The sequence below is a fragment of the Populus trichocarpa genome, chromosome 5 (genome assembly GCF_000002775.5).
Source record: "Populus trichocarpa isolate Nisqually-1 chromosome 5, P.trichocarpa_v4.1, whole genome shotgun sequence".
Classification (NCBI taxonomy): Eukaryota; Viridiplantae; Streptophyta; class Magnoliopsida; order Malpighiales; family Salicaceae; genus Populus; species Populus trichocarpa.
This window is the reverse complement of record NC_037289.2, coordinates 9,262,838-9,285,045: the sequence shown is the minus strand read 5'-3', so window position 1 is coordinate 9,285,045 and position 22,208 is coordinate 9,262,838. Positions and strand designations below refer to the sequence as shown.

The window sequence follows — 22,208 nt, the reverse complement described above, 5'->3', positions numbered from 1 at the left end:
GAAATAAATGGAGGGACGAAAGAGGGAAATGCCTGGCTCTGTTTTTTTTTTGCCCTCTGCCTAGGCCAAAGCTTGTTTATAAAATTGGCTGGTGGAGAGTTCCTTCTTTCCTCTCTGTTTCATTCGATCAGGTGGGCTTTAGAAAGGATTTTTGACCCTTTTGCATTTCTTTTTACCCTCGCAACTTGTCTCCTTGTAATTGGGCAGTTGCTTTTATTATTTATTAGCAGGTGGTGGGTAGGCCATGTGGCCACTTGAGCTCAACATCAAAGAAATCAGTCTCTCTAGTCTCTACCACCGGTTCCAAGATGCACAAAAGAGCTCTGAATCACGTGACCAATGGGACCTGGTATACTGTTTGACTTGTGATAGCAGCTGCATCATGTGAATCTTATCAAGCGGTGTTAAGCTCCTTGAATCTCTAGCCAGTGGACTGTCTTTTTGCTGCTTCGGGTGCCTTGAACACAGGTGAGCCCAAGCAGCAATTAATAGGGAAAGTCATCGATGTGATTCACTAACTCTTGTTAGCCTAACATACTTCTCATCCAGCAATGCACGCGGCCCCTCGGTGAGAAAGTGGCGCGTGCGTTCCACGCCGCTACTCGTTATCTGGCTCAACAAAATAATTACAGGTCTGGCAGCCTCTTCATTCTCCGTTCTAATTGCAGCGTCAAAGAATCCCATCCAAATTAAATTAAATTTTACCTTTTTTTTAAAAAAAAATCGAGACTGAATTAAAGGTAAATTAAATGGAAAACATTTTCCGGAGTACATGGATTTATAACGAGCACCAGCAAGTGATTGTTGGAAAACAAACCAAGCAGTAATAATAAATGGACTGATAAGCCCAATGAATTTCTATCAAATAAGAGCTGACAAAAAAATTAATCTATCCAAAATGCCCATACAAGACGATTCCCTGGTAGGTAGAAATTTGAAGAATCATGTGGATTCTTTTTGTCAATGTTTCTTTCCTCCACGTGAAATTATTTGAGCAAGAAAAAAAAGAAAAAAACAAGTCCTTTTAATTTGGAAACAGTTTACATATGGAAAAACTTTATCAAGATTTCCCTGATATTTGATTGAAGTATCGATCTTTCCCCCTTAAATTAGTGGATTTAGAGAAGGATAATTACAAACCACCTAAAAATTCAAATAAATTGTTCAGAAATTACCATTAATAAAAATTTTCTTTCTTCCTTTTTCTTTACAAATTAATTGATAAAATAACATTGATTTGCATAAAAATAATATTGTTAATTGTTTGCACCATATTGTTTGGAAAAAATTGTTATAGCTTTAAAAAAATAATTTCTTTCGGTTATGTTGTGCTGCTATGTATGGTATATAAATATAGTTGTAAAATCTACACTATCCTCACAATTTGGCTTGATAAACTTGAGATTAGGAACTTAACTTAAGTTGGGTTGTTAGTTGAATCGGTTAATACTTTGATTCGACAAAACCTATTTGACATAACTAGGTTTTTAGTATTTAGGTGACCTAACCAAATTTGATCCAAACCCGTCAGAATCAACTGTAAGCCAAAAAAAATAATCTCTAGATATTCAAGAACTCGATATGTTCATTCATTCAAATTCTACTATCTCTAAGTAAAGGAACTTGTGTTTTTTTAATTATGGATGTTGTTATTTAAATATTTGAACTTTAAGTTTAGTTAGTATTTTAGATATTGAATTGTGTTTGTTAATTTGAAATTTCAAGTCTTTTAAATTGTTATTTGCTTTATGAATTAATTAAAAAAAATATTATGTTGTAATTGATGTTAGAAGTTGTGTTGAAATTGAGGTATTTTTAAATTTAGTATGTTAAATCATTTTTAACCCAATATATCATTGACCGATCGAGTTGACCTGAAGACTCAATTTTTTTTTAATTAGTCCCCAAATCAGGTCTGGCAATTAAGTATACGAATTGAAAACGAATAAAAAGGCTTTATGATAATGATAAAAGCTCTCTTGTTGAAATAGTCAATTGGATTGTGTTGATGGTTATATAGCTATTTGGTATAAGTATTTTACAAAAAGCAATTATTGAAGCCAAATATTCTTTTAGTGGTACTAGCTAGAGTTTAGTTTGATGTTTTATCTCTATCTATATCAATTTCTTATATCTTTAAGAGAAAGGTTATACTATTATTATGCCTTTTTTTTTATACCAGTGAAACCAATTAGCAAGGCTAATCTTTCTGGGCCTCTTAGGACCATTAATGGGTCTCCTTCTTGATTGATTGTTAGACACGGAGGTTGAGTTGCTAAATGTCCCTATATAGTTTGAACTTCTTGGATACCTACAAAACAAGTCTCTTGATGGGATTAAAGGACCAGTCGATGGCTAAGATATCAATGAAGGTGGACAGAAACCTTTTTAGAGTGTGGAATTTTTACAAAGAGACACCCTTCTCTCTCGTTTTTTTTCTCCCCTTTACATATGAGTTTTTGATTTTTATATTGACTTTGTGTTGCTATGGAAAGTTATTTTTGTAAACTTTATTTTGTTGGTTATAATTACCCCTTGATCTGAATGTGTTATGAAAAGGAATTAGAAGATTAATGCCTCTCTTGATTTCCTAAGAAAAGAAAAGGCTAGGTGTCATTCATGCACTATAAAAGATTTGCCTTTCCACATAAATAATCAAGGGTTTAAGAATAGAAACGCAAGTCCATAATGTGACTCATAAGCTTGTGATGTGAACCTTAAGCCCAAAGAGGTGGATGCTTCCCTAGGGAGCTGTCATACTACTACACATGTTTTCACCATGAGATTAGGCTTGACCATGCTCCTCTAAATACGAGGTTCAAGTTGAAGTTAGGCAGGGGCTAAATTGCACCAAATCAAAAATTTAGGGTCAATTAGGGGTACAATCGAACAAAATTAAGAGCTAAAGGACTAAATTAAAGTTGGAAAAAATTCCTAATTTAACCCTAAACGACGCCGTTTTGCATTAAAAAAAAACACAGACGACGTGTTGTCTGGTCGCTGTTCATTGTCTTCCCTGATTTTGCTTGAGAATGCTACCCGAGTGACTACTTTTCTGGTGCATTAATGCCTTATATGTCCACCAAATTTGACAACACATGAACCAAAATGGTCACATGACATCCCTCTATCCCCGAGTATGGTCCGTTCAGGTCTATTAACATCACATCGGCCCTAGTGCCAGCCTAAAAAAGCTAACTAAGGCAGCCTTGAACTGTAAGATTTGACAGTTGTTGATGCTTACTTTGAACCAATGGTTGAGATCCTTCCCAACCAAATAAAGGGCTGAAATTTTTTCCTTATGAAGACAATATTACCCTCTTCCACCTCCTATAAATAAGGATGGATTTCATGGCCTGAGCAAGAAGAAATTCGGGTCTAAAGTTGGCCAAAAACCAACCTTTCCTGTTTCTTTTCTCTCTCTCTCTCTTTGTCGTTCCAGCCACCAACCGGGGCCACCACTAGCTTATTCGCCACTAACTCCACCACACGTCGTCAGCGCAACCGCTAGCCAGCCTCCACCAAATCTAGAACAGCCGCCATTTCTTTCTCTCTCACTTCTGCAAAATCTTTCTCCCTTCCCCGTGATGGACTCCAACCACTGTTCCTCGCAGCGTCGCCGTCTAAGCCACCAGATAAGCCTTCTGATCACGACCGAGACTCCTGCTTTGGGTGAGCTGCTCCTCTGTCAACCTTCATTTTCTGCAACCATTCTGGTTGCATATATAACATGACCTACTGTTCACATTCTGCAAATAATTAACTTTTGTTTTGGGTCAAGCATTTTTTGGCCCAGCTCAAATGGTAGACCCGGCCCCAAGAAAGAAAAAAAAGAAAGAAGACCTATTAGGTCGAGATCGGCCTAACCATTTTAGGCCGTATCGGTCCACCCTTCTAGGTCTGATCTCGGCCCAGTTAATTGGGCCAGCCCAGCCCACATATTTAATATTATATTATAATATTATTTAAAAAAAACCAAAAATTCCAAAAGAAATTCAAAAAATCCTTTCAAAAATTTGTGATTTTCTCAAATATTTTCCTACTAATTTTGCATAATATTGGGTTGTATATTTACACGATACGATACAAATCCGGTATTAAAATAACCAGTTTCCTCCGAAACTTTTCTAAAAAAATTCAAAAAAATCTCAAAACTTTTAAATTAATTTTCCTTTTCAAAAGACAGAAAAAAAAACAAAAAATATTTTTTTTTCATGCATACGATCAAATCCTAAATATTTTCCAAGCATATTTTCATAAAAAAAACAAAAATTTGCATCGTCTCATGTTTTTTTTTTTAAATGAATATCCTAACCAATTTATGATCATCCATTAGGATTTGATAAAAATGTCAAAAGTTCTTTTCCAATATTTTTTTTAGGGTTTAGAAGTAGACTTTTAATAATCCGTGGGGTGTAAAACTATACATTAGAGTACACCCTCAGGTATTAAAGATACAAGGTGTAAAAAATACGATGCTGAAATTTTAACTTTAGAACAGTTAAGATTTAACCCAATGAGATAAAGACTCTCTCACGAAAGGAGATCTGCCTTAAACTTTAGAAAAGACCAACAAATAGAAACTTGACTTAGAAAAATAATCAAACAACAATGCAGTTTACCTTAGGTAGAGTGCACTAGGGGTGATGCTTCTTTCCCTTGCATAACCAGTTCCTTACCTAGACTCTCGTAGACCATAGGTTCCTAGTGACCATAATACTAGGTGACGACTCCTGAACATTAATAATAATTTTATGATTAAATCCAAAAACCCTTCCTAACACACACCTCATCAAGTGGCACGATAAAAGCTTTCGCCATCGCCAACGACATCGCGGCGGCCCCTGCGACACTCAACTTGCTTATGTCTATTTATGACTCATTTGCTTGTGTGTGTGTTGTTTTAATCTCAACATGTTTATGCCTATATATGGTTCATCAATATTAATTTTCAATCTTAACATTTTTATGCTCATTTATGATCCATCAATATTATTTTTAAATCTCAACTTGTTTATGCTCATTTATGGCCCATCAATATTATTAATCATTCTCAACATTTATATGCCCATTTATGACCGTCAATATTATTTTTGAATCTCAATATGTTTATGCCCATTTATGGTCCACGAATATTATTTTTCAATCTTAACATTTCTGTGCCTATTTATAGCCATCAATATTATTATGGGATCTCAACATGTTTATGTCCATTTACTCCATTTATTTATTTAATACAAGTATGTCGTTGTTTTTTTCTCTCTTTAATACAATTAACCATCAAATCAAAATAAGTGTTTGCTTAATTCTGTCAAGATCCACAACCATCACTCATGCAACTGACTAATTACTTTTCCAATCCATAGCCCCCGCTCATGCAACCGACTCATTTTATTTTAAATCAATAGCCTCCATCCAATCAAATGGCTTCATTTAAATTTTATAGCCTTCGTCCAAACGACTAACTTCGTTTAATTTTTATAGTCCCCAGTCCAAACGACTAACTTATTTAAATTTTATAGCCTCCATCCAAATAGATGGATTTGTTTCATATTATATATTATAAGGTCCATAATTATGGTCAATTTAACTTCACACATTAATTTTTGCTATTGCGGTAAATTACAACTCACATACTAATTTTCCGCCTTGTAGGCATAATTTTCATGAGGAATAATATATACACAATACTTATTACTTTCATTGAAGTCTAACATTATGAAAGCAATTTAAATAATTAAAAGGCAAAAAGGGACGACCCACTCTAGACGTTTATCCTATAACTCTCAAACAATAAAAATTTATGTTCAGACCTCTAATTAACATTTAACCATAGAAATCTTTGCACATCCCAACATTTCTATTAATACCTATCATACTATAACAACCCCACAAATTTCACAACATTCTATATATATATTTCATCTAAACTACTAAATCTTTTTTATAACATACTATTGTTGATGGTAATGGTCGACTGGGTCAATTCACCAAACAGTCGACCGGTTCAATTTGTTAATCCAATCGGTCAACTAGTTTATCCCATAGTCTGAAATTTTCCTTACTAGTTAATCAATTGGTCAACCATTTCCATCAATTGATCGAGATAGTAGCGAAAATGACTGTTCAATTTCACCAATCGATCGATCAGTTTCATTTATAAATCTAGTTGGTCGATCAATTTAAACAGAATCAAGCATTTTTGTTATTCATCCTTTATTCCTTTAGTAACTTTTAGTGTAGCACTTAATTTCTTATATTGACAGTATTTCTATCAAATTTTTAAGATTGATGTAAAAACTCTAAACTTCTATCATTTGGGCTATCATAATAGTCTTTTAGACACTCTATTAATCCATATAACATACACCTAACATCTAGTCAATTTCAAGTTTCTTATATCCTCGACTTTTTTTCATATATCTGACTCAACAACATGCATGCATACATATCTAAGATTTCAAACACATTATAAATAAAATTCAAGTTTCTAATTTCTCTTCATTCCACACCTATAACCACATCAATTAAACTTGTCTTAATCTGCTTTTATAATCATACACAAACAATGTTAATTGTTTTCAACCTCATTACAATACCAAAACAACACAATTTATTCACATTTCAATCTCTACTAAATCTTCAATTCATGGCTAATCATAGATACTCAACTTTCCCCAAAACATGTCAATAATGGTTCACACATCAAAAACCATGTTACAATGGTGATAATCAAATTTAAGCATCTCTAACACCATTAAAATATTAAAACTTACACAATTGCACATAACTTAACCAAATTCCACAGTTTTAACATTCCTATATATAATAAAATAATTAAGTCCTTATCAATCCTTATTTAAAATATTCAACACAAATCTCAAGAATTACTAAACATCATTTGAACATCACAAACAAACACGTTTATATTCTTATTTATAATAAATTTTATAACGATTACGATTTCTGAACTTTTATATTAACAAAGAAAACACAACAATATTAACCTGATCTTTCTCCTTTTTAATTTTAGCATTATTAGCCTAATTCTAAAACTTATAAAGGCTTATACTTAGCTTTACCAATTAATTCAACTCAATATACTAATTATTTTCAATTTACATAAATTTCTCATTGTGCATATAATTTCACATATTCTTATTTATTACCCTTGTTAATATACAAAAACATGGTACAACATAAATCAACAAAACATTTAGATTTATTTCTAAGATTTCTCAAAAACTTACAAGTAACCATTCAACCAATTCAAACAACATTAACAAATTATCATAACTTCCTCAACCCATTCTTAAGTATATTTATTTCAATAATAAACACAACACACAAATCCAATTAGCAAACACATAAAATTTTAGAACATTCGTTTACCCTTTTATATGGCTAATCACTTCACCAATCAAGGAAACTAATGTTATTGTTTAATTTTTCTTATATTCCATTTCATTTATTTCCTTTATCACCCACACCATTAAATCCTTTATTTTTATTATGTTCAATTTACATTCTAATATCAAAGTTTTCAACTTCATCCCTATACTTTCCAAATATATTACAACATATAAACATCCATTCAATTAAGAATTTTTATTTCAATTACAACTTCAAAAGCCTTCACATTAATCCATGAATATTCAACTTTATAAAGTCATACAAATTTCACATTCATAACTTTGCCCAAACACACATGCAACATGTAATTCTCATATCCCATCAAAAATATTTTCTAAACACAATTACTCATACCTACACATTTAATAAACATACAATACCACCAAATTTAAGCAAGGTTTTCCATCTCCTTCAATTTCTTCCATTGCTAGCTGCAAGAACACAAAAATTTATAATTTTCATCCAACATTTTCCTTCAATTTTGGTTGTTATTTTCACCATTAACATATCCATCAACTAACAATTTGTCAAAATAACCATACCCTAGAATTTCTTTTTGAGGGGTTTTCATCCCCTTATTACCAAATCACTAAAGAAAGAAAAATAACCATAGAAAACATCTCACTTACACAAATTAAACTCAATTGATGGTTTGCTTTGCAAGTCTTCTTCCTTCTTCTCCAAAAAAATACAACATGTAATTCCCATATCGCCTCCAAGCCTTTTTCCTTCTTCTCTAAAACAAATGCTTGTTTCTCTCTCTAAGTTTTAATCCCTGATTGTTCTTCCTAATTCACTAATTCTTGGCATCAATTTCTTTCTAAAAACCTCACTTTCTTTGTCATTAACTCACTCTCGCACAAAGAATTAAAAGAAAAAAACAAATAGAAACATTGCCTCATCCTTTCTTTTGCTATTGGAATTTTTGGCTAGCTTATAAGTACAAAGGGGGAGGAGCTATTTTCTATATAATTATAAAACTGTCAATGTTTTGGTTTTTAACATGAGTTGTTTCCGTAAAGCCCTTAATAGCGAAATCTTTTCTACACATCTTTACTTTTATTTCATCCAGAATTAATATCCATTTAGGGCATTTACCCCTAATCACAATAAAATCCCTCATAATTTTTACTTTTTTTTGTTGTTAAAAATCACCCGGTTCAGTATGGGTTTTATATCGACGGTTGATATTATTCGCGGGTAGATTTATACTTTCATTTACTCATAGTTCCATTATATTTTTCTCTAAAGAATTTTGCCCAATTCATGAATTTTCTAAAAATAATACATTATTTGGTTGAAATTTATTCAATTTATTTTGAAGTCCACCATACTATGTTATCAATTTCACACCGAGGGTTTACATGTTTGATTATCACTTGTTGAATTAACTCATTAAATATATATTTGAGCTTCTTTCTTATTGATCTTGTAATTGGCCCAACTAAAACTCTTAATAAATTATTTGGTGTAATTTGTATCGCATCATATTGTCTATATCATGCACTTTTTTTTTAATTTTTTTTATCTGAAAATACATAAACACTGCTGCTCAAGTTTCTAAAGTGGCTTTTCTAATGATTAGCCATTGTTGATACAGGAAAAACCCCATCTCCTCTATGGGAAGGTCTTAAAGAAATTCTTCCAATTGGTTGTTGGCACTTGCATTTAGATCCCTTTAAACTTGTTTTGTTTGCTTTACCTTTCCCTTTATTGTACATATCGTGGCTTTCGACCACAGAAGGGGGGAATGAAGTGCCTCCACCACTTTTATTTTTGGTGGAGTAGACATGTAATTGCTCTGGTTTTGTTCTCTTTATACGGACAAACAATCTCTTAAGCTTAGGAGAGCCGCTTTTCTTTTTCTCTTTTTATTTTGAAAATTTTCATTTTAACATTAGCAATTTAAAAATATAATTAAAAAAAAAAACATTTCAAAAACATTTTTTCACCGTAAAAACACACATTTTTAGACATGTAAATAATGGTTTCAATTCTCGGTCTTTCTTTCTTATAATGAAGTCAATACAAGTCAACTAGCTTCGTAGGTAAGTTTAAAATAAAGTAAGTAACAACTTCATAGCTAAGTTTGAAATAAAGCAACTAAGGAGGAGATTCTCAAATTTAGATAGAAAGGCCATTTATAATATATTCATTCATTTTCTCAATTACTTTGATCAATGATATGCATGTGGTACGAGTATTTGTATCCTTTGATTTCTCATTTCCTCACGTACAATACCAGCAGACCACACCGCATCACCTTTGTTCTCTTCACATTCTTTGCAACTCCCGGTTTTAATTTTGACAAACTCTCTCACCGCTCTCCCTCTCAAATAAAAATCAGTCCAGTAATCAAATTCGCCTTTTTTAAGGTTTCGAAAGGTAAAATCTCTCTCTCCCTCTCTTGTTTTTCTACAATCACTTTAACGTGATTCGTTTTTTCTTCCAAGGTTAACTATTTTCTGTTTTGGTGATTACATCTCTTTTAATGATTTTTTCTGAAATTATTCTCGCCTTTTTGTGTGGTTTTCGTAGGGTTCTTAAGGCAATCGTGTTGTTTTATTTTAATTTATGCACTGTTTTACACTAAATATCGATTTTTATTAAGTTTAATATCCTCTGTTTTTCATTTTCTCTACTGACTGTGCTCTTTATTGGTGTTTAACTTGAAAATACGATCTTGGTTTTCATTTTTCTTACGTGTGTGTTTGGGTTTTGAAAAAAATTCAATTTTTGTTTTTTTTTATGAGATTCCGTCTGTGCATGGGTTCTCTCTGTTTCTTTCTTGTTTTCGATGCTCTGTTTCTCTTTCTTTCATTTTCAATTACGCTTTAAAGATTCTTTTTCTTCAATCTTTTTTCTTACAATGTGAAGTTTTCTTCTTCCTTCTTCTTCTTGTTTTTTTATTGTTGTATTATGTGAAAGTGTGATATGTATAAATTTTTATGTTTTTGAAGAAATCGATACCGTTCGTGTGCGTTTCAAATGCTTTCTAAGTTCTGTTCTTGCTCTGTTTCTTTCCTTTTTACAATTTTTTGTTTGGGTTTCTTTTACAGTTTTAAGGCTTTGTTGGTGGGTTTTGTTTCTTTTTATACGTTATTATCTGTTTGGATTCTGGGAAATACATGAAAAGCAGATGAATGAAAGCAGGAGAATGGGAAGAAATCATATAAATTGAAATACGTGTGATTCGGTTACGCCATAAGTGAACAATGAAAAGAATCTTGCAACTCAAGAAAGCAATTGTGATACTGAAATTCGTGTGGGTTTTCATGATATGAATCTGAAACGTTTAATAATATCTCGATAATCAAGAAAGCAAAACATTCATGTGCTAGGTTTTCATTCATGTAAAGTTGCTTTCCACTTTTTTGACTTATATTTTTGTACGTCAAGTGTTCGTGATTGAAGGTAATTAATTGGAGTTATGTCGGTTGCCTATCTGTTACCTTTCTAATCTATATTGAGAAAAAAAAATTAAAAAAAAATCCCTAAGGCCTAGACTGCAATGCTCTTATTCTCTTTTAATTATTTTTCATTTTGAATGGTTCACGTACGAAAATTAGCATATGACGGTAACAGAAAAGAATATTGGATTAGATCTGTTGTGTTGTGTTATTGATGGATAATATCATTCTTCTTTCAGTTATTAAACAAGCATTTTGATGGGTTTTTTATTATTACATTTGTCATATGTTGTTATGTCTTTTGATACTGTTATAATGAGAGGGAAGTTTGGGAACATTTAGGCAACTTTTGGGATACCTACACAAGTAATTGATAATGCTCCACTCAAAGTCTGGCTGTCCTGAGAAAAAAACATGAAAACACAACAGTTGCCCTCGGACACTCTTGGGATTGAAGAATGAACCGCTCTTCTATTTTTAGTATCATTTATATTTATGAATGTATGTGTTATTTTGTTCCCCTCGAATTGATTATTTGCTTCATTTGATCGAAGATACATGGCTGAGTTGGTGGACAAGCAAATGGAAGAAACAGAAGATGACCCCATCATGCCAGATGAAGTGGATCCATCTGAGGGAAGCTTGCAACAGAACATCAGTATCTCATCTCTCATGTTAATGGATGGGGGTTCAGCGGGTTCACTTGAAATGGTATGTTCCATTGAACTTATTATCAGATATGATGTCAATGTCTTAATGACAATAATGTGATTTGGTGTTTTTTTTTTTTTTTTGGCTTCTGTTTTCTTAAGGAAGTTAACAATAAGGCCTTTAAATTAGTTTTGAGAAATAGTTGGAAACAGTGTAACTCCCAGTATGCGGGCTCAGTATCTATTTGAAATTAGTGCATTGTCCTTGCCTTGACCCTCGATTTGGAGGATGGTGGTATTATTCTTTTGTTTTCTGTCAGCAGTAATTGGATACATGATCTGTTTATCTATTTTTTCAATAAGTCTCTGAAATGAGGGACGATGTAGTGGAGAGAAGGAGCGATCTTTCATGTGATCTGAGACCTTGCTCTAGTTTCAGTAACTAATTTATAAAAGCCTTTTAGTCCATCCTGGTACTGTCATGTGTCCCTTCATTTATGTTTAATCGTTATGAAAAAGACTTTCTTTTGTGTATTGTTTGTCGTTGTGATGGTTTTATGGAGACTATTAATTATCTTTTCCTTCGTTTGCAAATTCTTTAATAGCCGCTCTTTTCTTCGTTTACAGATTCCAAGTGGTTCAAAGTCCAGTTCTTACAGGAGTTCGGAAAACTGTGCTAAATTTCCTGACCACATAAAGCAGAAGGAGGACATGGAAATTCAAGATGTTGTTAGGCAGTATGCTCTCTGTTTCCTTCCAGCCAAGTCCTTATGCAGGTTCAAGACTGTTTCTAAAGAGTGGCTTAGGTGGATAAACTGTCCCTTTTTTGTCCACACGCAGACAAACCACTTCAGGCATATTTCTGGTCTTTTCTGTCAGTTTCCTGGCGAGAGTCCCTCCTTCATGTCACTCAATCCAGTTGCTTATGGCGTTCCTAACCCCACTCTCTGTTTCTTGCCTGAACCTGTTGACGCAAGAACCTCTTGCAATGGTTTACTTGGCTGCCAAAGCCGCCTTGGAGACAATGCCTACTACATCTGCAACCCTGTGACTGAGGGATGGAGGATGGTTCCAAAGCCAAATTTATATCATGGACCTGAAACAGCCATAGCACTTGCCTTTGAACCTGATATCCTCAACTTTGAAGCGCAATACGAGCTTGTTTGTGCAGTCACTTTACCTGACCGGACAGCTCTTCAGTTTGAAATATACTCTTCGAGGACAAACTCTTGGAGAGTCTGCAATGCTGTATTCTTGGAGCTGGATGCTCTGCCTCTGAATGGTGATGGTTTCTACACCAGAGGATTTGTCTATTGGGAAACCAAATCAGGTGCAGTTCTGGTTTTCGATTTAAAGGAAGAAGAGTATGGGATTGTCAGTCTCCCACCAAGCAGAAAACCAACTGGTGCTTTGACAGATATGCGGGGGGAGTTATGCTACCTCTTGCCTCACAAAGAAGATGATGCATGGTCAATTGAGGTCTACGGGAATATGGACATGAGCCTGCAGTGTATAATTCCTCTTCATTCTGAGTTTTTGGGACACCTTGTAGATGGAGAGTGCCGGGCTTTGGCATTTGTGAATGATGACACACTGATCATTACTCTTGGGACGAAAGTGATTGCTTATCATGCAAGAGCACATAGGATGGAATGGGTAAGTGATGCCAGGACTGATGGTTTTGTGAAGTATTTTCCGTACGTGAACAGCTTTTGCACCTGTGGGCCATTTCATGCATGACGCAGCTTAGTATCCGTGAGATTTGATCCACAGTTAATCCACAAGTCTCTCTCAACCTGGATTTATTGATTCAAGGATGGATGTCTCAGGATTATTGACTATATATATATATATATATATATATATATATATATATATATATATATTGTAATTGTGAAGCATCAGACATGACTTCTGCTCAAATTCTGAATTTGGTGGAAGTTAAACATTGAATTTCCTTTTGAAGTTTGAATTCCAGTTCTTCATAGGGTACTTTCAATTGACGCTGTTGCTTTTAAAGCATTATGATTGAATGATGTAAATTTTCGTTTCTCTGATGTGCTATCACTGTTGTGACGGGTTAATAAACTAGCTATGATAGATCAGGTTCATAAACGCCACCATCTTCCATTTGCAATACATGTTCCGCTGTTACCGATGGTCTTTTCGAAGATATTGGATGATGCACTTGTAGAAAATATTCTTTTGTTCTTTATTTGATGAAAAAAGCTGAAGAAGAACGCCGCCATCTATATATGTTTGTTTAAAGGTAAAGAAAGAAATTTTCCTGACGAAGGGTTTGCCATTATTCTGAAGTCCTTGACAACTTAAAAGATTGGTAGTGCTGTCTTTACATATATCTTTTCTAATAATTTATTGCATTTATACCCTTTTTGTAATTACAAAACGTTTGATATAGTTTGCATCGCAATGGCCGAGGTATACTGTATCTGGCATCAATTGTAATTATTTCAATGCTTAGCTTTCTATATATAGATCAAATTAAGGATGACAAGGCATGGAACAAATGCTATATTAGGGGAAAATCATGGCTGGAATGATCTCATTAGTCATAATTACGATTCGAAGGGCTACCCTGAAAAGTAGCTGCAGCTGGCTAGAGGAAATAATGTTTTGCTTGATTTTGCCAGATTGAGTTTTTACCATATGCATGCCTCGTTATTCTTGGACTTCGTTTTTATAATTAACCATGCCTCTTGTGGATCAACCGAAAGCTTTACTAAAATGTTTTGTCTCTGAGGCTGTGCTTCTTACAAGTGTGAAGAAAACCATCAATGGTGGACAGCTTTATATTTGAACCTTAATATTTGCTATTATGTCCTAGGAAAGTTATTGGTTCAACGAGGGGAAAGCAGGAATACAGCAAAGAAATGGTAAAAAAAGTAACCAACTTCTAGGGTTGGAGACACAAGAAGGGGGGAGAGAGAGAGAGGTCCTCCTTTGTAGGAGGTTACAGGTATCTCTTTCTAGAATTGGAATTCTACCAAGCAACCCCTTTTCTTCTCTTACCTCTGAGAACCTACCTATCTTCTTCATTCAGGTATTTTTCTCCGTTTATAATATTATTCTCCGTCCAGTACTTGATTTACAATAATAATAATAAAAAAAAAACGTAAGATGATATTCCGGGGGGATCAACAGAAGGGAAATGTTAGAAATTACATGTGATATCTCCATAAGATCTCGTAGGAAAGGAGAACTAGTGAAGACATGAAGGTGTTTGAAGGAGAATAACCATGATCATGCTTTGTTAGGGGCAGCCTTAAAATAAACATTACTACTATTGTTTTGTTATATTTCTTGAATGCATGTTAGAATATGTGTTGTGATGGATCACTTGATTTCTTCTGATTCTGTCATTAATATTTTCAGGGATCGTAAAAAATCTTGAGAAGAGCACTTAGGGGATACGTAGAGTTTCCGGCTTGTTTTTAAAGAGTGTTTCGGCACCAGATAACCTTTTGGCCGGAAGTTCTTCTTCATGAGATAAAAAAGAAACATGTCTTCAACCCCTGATGCTCCCTCACCAGATTCTGGCTCCCCTCCTCCTCCACCAGCCTCGTCACCCCCACCTGAGAATTCACCACCCCCACCCCCACCTCAGTCGGATTCTCCACCACCAGATGCATCATCTCCTCCACCACCTCCACCACCTACTAGTGAATCTCCTCCTCCACCCCCTCCTAAACACAGCAATGCTTCGCCACCTCCTCCACCCAATTCTAGATCACTGTCACCACCACCACCACCACCACCACCTCCTCCTCCTCCTCCTCCTCCTCCTCCGAATTCATCAAATAGTGGAGGTTCTTCGGATCAGATGAAAATTGTTGTTGGGGTGGCGGTTGGTGTTGGGATATTCCTTATTGCCATGATTTTCATATGTGCATATTGTTCGCGCAGGAAGAAGAGAAAAAATATGCATTATTATGGAGAAAATCCTCAAGGAGGTACAGATGCTAAATCATTAAGCCTCATGTCTTAGTAAATCATTTCTATCACGATTGATTGCATTACAACACTACCAATCATCATGGTTGGATTGCATCGTCTCAACTGCAAATGTACGAAAAACCATGTTTTCTGATAGTATGCTTTACGTACTTTCTTAATTTTCAAATAGAAAAAGTTCCAAGACCTGACTTCCCTGTTATATCTTGGAAAGAAGATTTAAAATGGTTCATCCGATTTCAGAATGGTTCGAGCTATTTGTTTCCTTTTACTAACTGTTATGGGAGAAGGGGTTAGTATTTTAACTTGGAGAGTCTAATTTAAGATTCAGAATGTTACGCATGAAAAGCTTCTTAGTTTGTTGGTTCAATTCATTTTGAACCTGCTATGGATCATGTATAACCGTTCCAATCTACTGATAAAAATGAGGCCAGAGACTCCTTTATATATATGTGGAACATTTTTGAAGAGCGGCCAAGTAAAAATCTGGTTGAATACTTAAAGAGATTATTCCTGAATCTTGTTTCTGTATTTTTGCTCCAATTAGAAATCAATCCGATCGTTCGTTGATCATATACTATGTTCATGCACAGGAAGTGAACAATTTTCTTATAACAGCCCACAGCAATCAAACTGGCACAATGGTCTCCCAACAGAACATGGTATGAAGCTATCCCAATCACCAGGTCCAATGGGGTCTGGCTGGCCCGCACCACCTCCACCGATGATGAATAGTAGTGATATGAGCTCCAATTACTCTGGTCCATACCGCCCCCCCTTGCCGCCTCCATCACCAAATATTGCTCTTGGGTTCAACAAAAGTACCTTCACATATGATGAGTTAGCAGCAGCTACAAACGGGTTTGATCAAGCTAATCTATTGGGTCAAGGTGGGTTCGGTTATGTGCACAAAGGTGTGTTGCCTAATGGAAAGGATATTGCAGTTAAGAGCTTAAAGTTAGGTAGTGGACAGGGAGAGCGAGAATTCCAGGCTGAAGTTGATATCATTAGTCGTGTCCATCATCGACATCTTGTGTCACTTGTTGGTTATTGTATTGCTGGAGGGCAAAGAATGTTGGTCTATGAGTTTGTTCCCAACAAGACCTTGGAACATCACCTTCATGGTAAGTTTCTGATTCCGCTTCTGCTTTTATGGTACCTCTCAATTGTTAAGTTTCTTGTTGAATGATGAAAGAAATTGATGGTGCCTTAACTGTAGCCTTTCTAAGATTAAAGAGAAGCCTGTCCAATCTTAAGGCATCAATAGATATAGATTTGACAAAAGAATGCATAGGCTTTAGATGTTGGACAATATGTCAAGCCTTCAAGCTTCAAGGCATCCTGATATGCATCAGCACAACCTCACACAACGAAATTTTGCAAAAAAAAATGAATTAACAAGATAATCTCAAACTTTCGTTTTGCAGGAAAGGGTCTTCCAGTCATGGATTGGCCAACTAGGCTCCGTATTGCATTAGGCTCTGCCAAAGGTCTTGCTTACCTTCATGAAGACTGTAAGAAATTCTGCACTCCCTTTCTCTCCCATGCACATATATAGGCGCCCACACATTTTTCTGTTACTTAGTTGAAAATTATGTGCAGGCCATCCTCGGATTATCCACCGTGATATTAAAGCGGCTAACATCCTCATTGACAATAACTTTGAAGCCATGGTACCTTCTCCTGATAGAACTAGATTTATTCTTTATTCTATATGTACACACGTATACGATAGCCCTATAGCAGTAGCTCCATCAAAACAATGCTGATGTTGACTAAGCTAGTTGATCATGCTTTTTTGCTTATTCAGGTTGCTGATTTCGGACTGGCTAAGCTGTCTTCTGACAATTATACTCATGTATCTACCCGTGTCATGGGTACTTTCGGGTAAGCTATGATAAGGCATTCTTTTGTGAGTTGAGGGTGGACTAGAATCATTTTCGAAGCTATTTGGCAAAGTCTTAAGCATTTATTTTCCTTTTGGAAAATGATAAAGCTGTTACTGTTAATATGATGATATGAGAGAACGTTTCGGCAAATAAACTTCCCGTGGACTATTAAACTAGTTTTCGAAACATTCTTATCTGACAAAGAGAAGAAATATTTAAAATGAATTCACCCCCCTAATAACTTCTCCAATACGAATGCAGGTATTTGGCTCCTGAGTATGCATCAAGCGGCAAGCTGACTGATAAATCTGATGTTTTCTCATACGGAGTCATGCTCTTGGAACTCATAACAGGGAAGAAACCTGTTGATCCTTCAAGTGCAATGGAAGATAGCTTGGTGGACTGGGTTTGTGCTCTCTCTATTGCTATCTAAGTTTGACTAAAATGCTCTTCAGAATAAACCTTTCGAGTTTCAACAAAGTTTTTGAAATACTTGCCATCTTGTGTTATTCTGTGTCAGTAGATATAATATTTGTGTTTGTGTGATGGACAGGCTCGACCACTTATGATTACTTCATTGGACACAGGCAATTACAACGAGTTGGTCGATCCAATGTTGGAGAATAACTACAATCATCAAGAGATGCAAAGAATGATAGCTTGTGCTGCAGCCAGCATTCGTCATTCTGCAAGAAAGCGCCCAAAAATGAGCCAGGTATCATCAAATAACTTCACTGCCACTTGGTAATTTCTTAGTAATTATTACGAGTACACTACTTGACTTTTAGTGATTGTTCTGCAAAATAGGTAGCACGTGCATTAGAAGGAGATGTGTTACTGGATGACTTAAATGAGGGTACAAAGCCTGGCCAGAGCTCAGTCTTCTCCGGGTCGAACGGAAGCGCAGACTATGATGCAAGTTCATATAATGCAGATATGAAGAAGTTCAGGCAGGTGGCATTAAATAGTCAAGAGTTTGGAAGCAATGAGCTTGGAACATCAAGCAACGAATCCCCAGTAACAGGCCCTTCAGGGATCCACAGAAATAGCGAGTCTAATTACTAACCATAAAAATGGACAAGGTTTGAATGCCTAAATGTCAAATTATGAGCCAGTTTGGTGGTCAAGAACAAACAACGACCGCAGACATACTAATATACATGGTCATTGTTTTTCTTTCAAGTGATTCTGTTGATTTGGAACTTGTTTCTTTGTGTTTGTTTGAAGGATAAACTTCAGAGAGGAGAGACAAAATATTTAAGGGGTCCTAATGATTTTTTCCCATGTTTGTGAAAAAACATAGATGGCATTCACCAAGATACCCTAAATCTTGGTCTAATTGAATTTGTTTCTCTCATCATATGTGGGATTGCAAGTGTGAATATACCTGGGATTTCATATACTGAGCAGACACTAGCTTCTATTGTATGTTTGAGTTTTCTGTGTTATAACGTGTATCTTGTTCTACTATAAAAAGTACTATGTTGTTTAATTCTTTCTTCTGCTTCACCTCTTCCTGGTTTGTACAGTTCTTAAAATGTCACGCAGTGGACCTTCATTTGCATCTTCTGTTTTCTCTTTATATGTTGTCCAAATATCATCTTCCCAATCTGTTAGTGAGATTGGCGTTTCAAAAAAAAAAAAAAACACTGTTAGTGGGATTGAAGATCAGACCTATGTTACAATTTGATTCAAGCAACTTCTATAACGAACATGAATTCTTTCAGAAAGTTGTAGGATTGAGCTGGGAACTTTTTTTCTTTTTCTTTTGTGAAAAGCTTTATTAAATGTTTTATAATTTTGAGGTTAAAATTGGATGATGCAGAAGAAAGTTAGGGTTTCACAAATCAAGGTGTTAAAACAGAATAATAAATTCTAGCAGCTCCTGGTTTCTGACATGAATCTCCCAACTTGAATGGCCTACGAAGAACCTGGTGTTTTTAAGCATGCAAAAACAAATTAAAAACGAGTATTCACCATTCCAAAGCATAGGATTTTTACCATCCATCAGCATTAATTGTGACTAGCCTTTTGGCTCGCCGGTTTTTTTTTTTCTCAGCCTGAAAAAAATATTAAGACATTAGAAAGTAAAACAATTGGTGTTAATTTTCAAAATATTTTTAAAATACTTAAATGGTGATATATTAAATGATATAATTTTTTTAAAAAAATATCGAAACGATAATATATTGGATCGACCCTAAACAACAATGGTCAACCTGTGAAACTCGTAATCTAGGACTGAGATCGTAATAAAATCATGAAACTCACATTAAAACAAATTAAAAAGCCCAATTATAATAAATAAAATATTGAAGGCCAAAATGAAAAAAATAAAATAAAAAACAGACCATAGTTAAAAAAGCGACTCAAGTAAAGTTAAATTGATGACCGGTATAATGTCATGACCTAGTCTAAATATTCTCGAACGTAAGAAGAACAAAGTTAAGGCGATGCTAGGATTTATAAAGAAGTAAAAGAAATTTAGTTGACTGGTTTCGATAGGTCCGGTTAATTAATAACATATAAAATGCAACCCTAATTTAATCTTTCAAAATTGTAACCCGTGAAATCTCATACCCGAGCTCAATCAAGAAGCTACATTACCAACCCAAAAAGTTAAACCCAAAAACAACGATATCAACTCATGTTAACCTATTAAGCTCCTGACTCACGTCATTTGATCAAAAACACCAAATTTAAAAATCCTTAAAGCTTGGTTTTCAACTAATCAAGTGTTGAATAATAAAATTGAGAAAAAAAATCAATCATACAAAAAGATAATTTTTTTAAGCAATTATAAACCAAAAAAAACTCAAGCTTACTCGGTTCAACACACAAAACCCACTAATCATGTTATGAGATTTGGTAATTAGATAGAAAGAAAAATAAAGAAAATCACAAAACTCATTTTTTTTTAAAAAAAAAAACATTGTTGGCTTACAAAACTCATGACACAGGCTATTTGACTGAAAGCATCAAATATGAAAAAACCATGAAGCCCAATTCTTAACAAATCAAATATTAAATAATTAAATTTTAAAAAATAAATAAAATTTATTCACACAAAATGATCTAAAATAAGAAAGAGTAATTAAAAGCAAAAAAAAAATGTGTGAGCCCACATAAGTTAACCCGCCAAACTTATAAGTCAAGTCATGAGATCGAGATAATCTTATAGAAAGAAAAACGAAGAAAACCATGAAACCTATTTTGTAAAAAATACTCAATGTCGAGTAATAAGTAAAAACAACGATGTCAACTCGTGTTATAGCTTATAAAACCCATGACCCAGACCATTTGATCAGAAGCACTAAACTTCAAAAAACCACGAAGCCTAATTTTTAATAAATCCAATGTCAAATGATGAAATTAAAAAATATATACAAAATGATAAAAAAAAATAGCAATTAAAAGAATGATGATCAAATTTAAAAAAACAAAAAACAAATGAGGATGGATAATTTTGGATTGACGGGTCAAATTGAAAAGAAAAATTAAATTCACAAACTAATTACAAAAAAAAATCACCAAAACAATGAGGGTTAAATTAAAAAAATAACAAATTAATCTTTTTTTATATCAAATGTTGAAATTGAAAACAATTGAACACTAACAAAAAGGGCAAGAAAAAGATTAAGAAATAAAAAAAATCAGAAGCAAAATTAAAAATAAAAATAAATCTAAATTAAAAAATTAAATTGAAAAAAAATTAAAAAATCTACAAAAAGGCTAAGGACAAAAATTACAAATTAAAAGAATAAAGACTGACATCAAATATGTGCAACTAAGAGGACTGCTCTAAAATTTTAAATGACTAGGGTGAATTTCAAGAGAGGAGAGAGAAAAGAAAAAAAAGAGAAAAACATTGCCGATAATAACCTGCCAAGCAACAAAACACATGAGCCGTCTCTTGAGGGAGAGGATGCCACGGGGAATCCAATTACACGGTGAAGATAATCTTTAACCATCAAAGTCAGTCGCATGTATTACCCGAAGTTAGTAGAGCAGCTGACGCGTGCGCACACGTTATCAACTTTTATTTTTATTTTATTTATCAAATTACCACATAAACCCTAGCACCAAATCATTACTACAAAAAAAAAACATTCAGGAAATAACACAAAAGCCTCTAAAACCATGCCTTAAAAATTTCGATTCTAAGAGCAATTAGGTCAACACACTGTCCTGAAAAAAATAAAAAATCATAAATACCTCTAGGGCATAGACAAGTGTTTTCTTTCTGTTTTTCTTTTTATTTTTTTTTGCTTATAAGAGTATTCAAGTATTTTTATTGTACGGAAAAAATAGAAAAAAACTGAGATACCCCTTGACAAATGAATACTATATTTTTTGGTTAAGGGCAAAAACATTAATCCACTATTATAATCCCTAATGAATTTAGACATGTGTACAATAGTTTCACCATATATTTTAGGTATTGTAATTCACTCATAACTATCCACATTCATTTATTTTTTTGTCAATTAGTATGTCCATATATCTATAATTATTGTACTATATCATTGACTTGCGCAAATCAATTTTTTTAATGTAAAAAAAATTTTCAAGCGTTGCTAACACATTTTCTAATAAAAAATAATTTGATTATAAACTCAAAATATGATATATATTGAATACTATATTTTTTAAACATTAAGATAGCGACATTGAATTGACCTAATTTAATATGTGAATCTACGCTGTGGATCAAGGTTGTCAAAAACAAATTTTTAACATGGCACGGAAAATATAAAATAAACTCGGATCGTAAAATCATAAGAAATTTTTTTTTATATAGATAGTTCAAGCACCTTAAAATACATGGTTCAAATAAAAATTCATACATAGTTCAAACATCTTTAAATACATGG

The 22,208-nt window shown here is 34.0% G+C and overlaps 2 protein-coding genes across 3 annotated transcripts; both read left to right on the top strand.

The window, feature by feature from the left end:
• Nucleotides 1-9,515: 9,515 nt before the first annotated feature.
• LOC18099292 (F-box protein At5g49610) lies at nucleotides 9,516-13,588 on the top strand. Its single transcript, XM_024601027.2, has 3 exons — nucleotides 9,516-9,798; nucleotides 11,378-11,534; nucleotides 12,101-13,588. The coding sequence occupies exons 2-3, from the start codon at nucleotides 11,382-11,384 to the stop codon at nucleotides 13,211-13,213; spliced, it is 1,266 nt and encodes a 421-aa protein (XP_024456795.1). The 5' UTR covers nucleotides 9,516-9,798; nucleotides 11,378-11,381; the 3' UTR covers nucleotides 13,214-13,588.
• A 669-nt stretch (nucleotides 13,589-14,257) lies between these two features.
• On the top strand, nucleotides 14,258-18,826 carry LOC18099290 (proline-rich receptor-like protein kinase PERK4). 2 transcript variants are annotated; one of them, XM_024601378.2, is made up of 9 exons: nucleotides 14,258-14,534; nucleotides 14,867-15,444; nucleotides 16,039-16,569; nucleotides 16,873-16,959; nucleotides 17,048-17,118; nucleotides 17,256-17,332; nucleotides 17,596-17,740; nucleotides 17,888-18,049; nucleotides 18,142-18,826. In XM_024601378.2, exons 2-9 carry the CDS (start codon nucleotides 14,994-14,996, stop codon nucleotides 18,397-18,399), a joined length of 1,782 nt encoding a protein of 593 aa, XP_024457146.2. In that variant the 5' UTR covers nucleotides 14,258-14,534; nucleotides 14,867-14,993; the 3' UTR covers nucleotides 18,400-18,826. The 2 variants fall into 2 exon arrangements, with proteins under 2 accessions (XP_024457146.2, XP_024457147.2); XM_024601379.2 differs by lacking the exon at nucleotides 14,258-14,534 and adding an exon at nucleotides 14,559-14,710.
• Nucleotides 18,827-22,208: the final 3,382 nt, after the last annotated feature.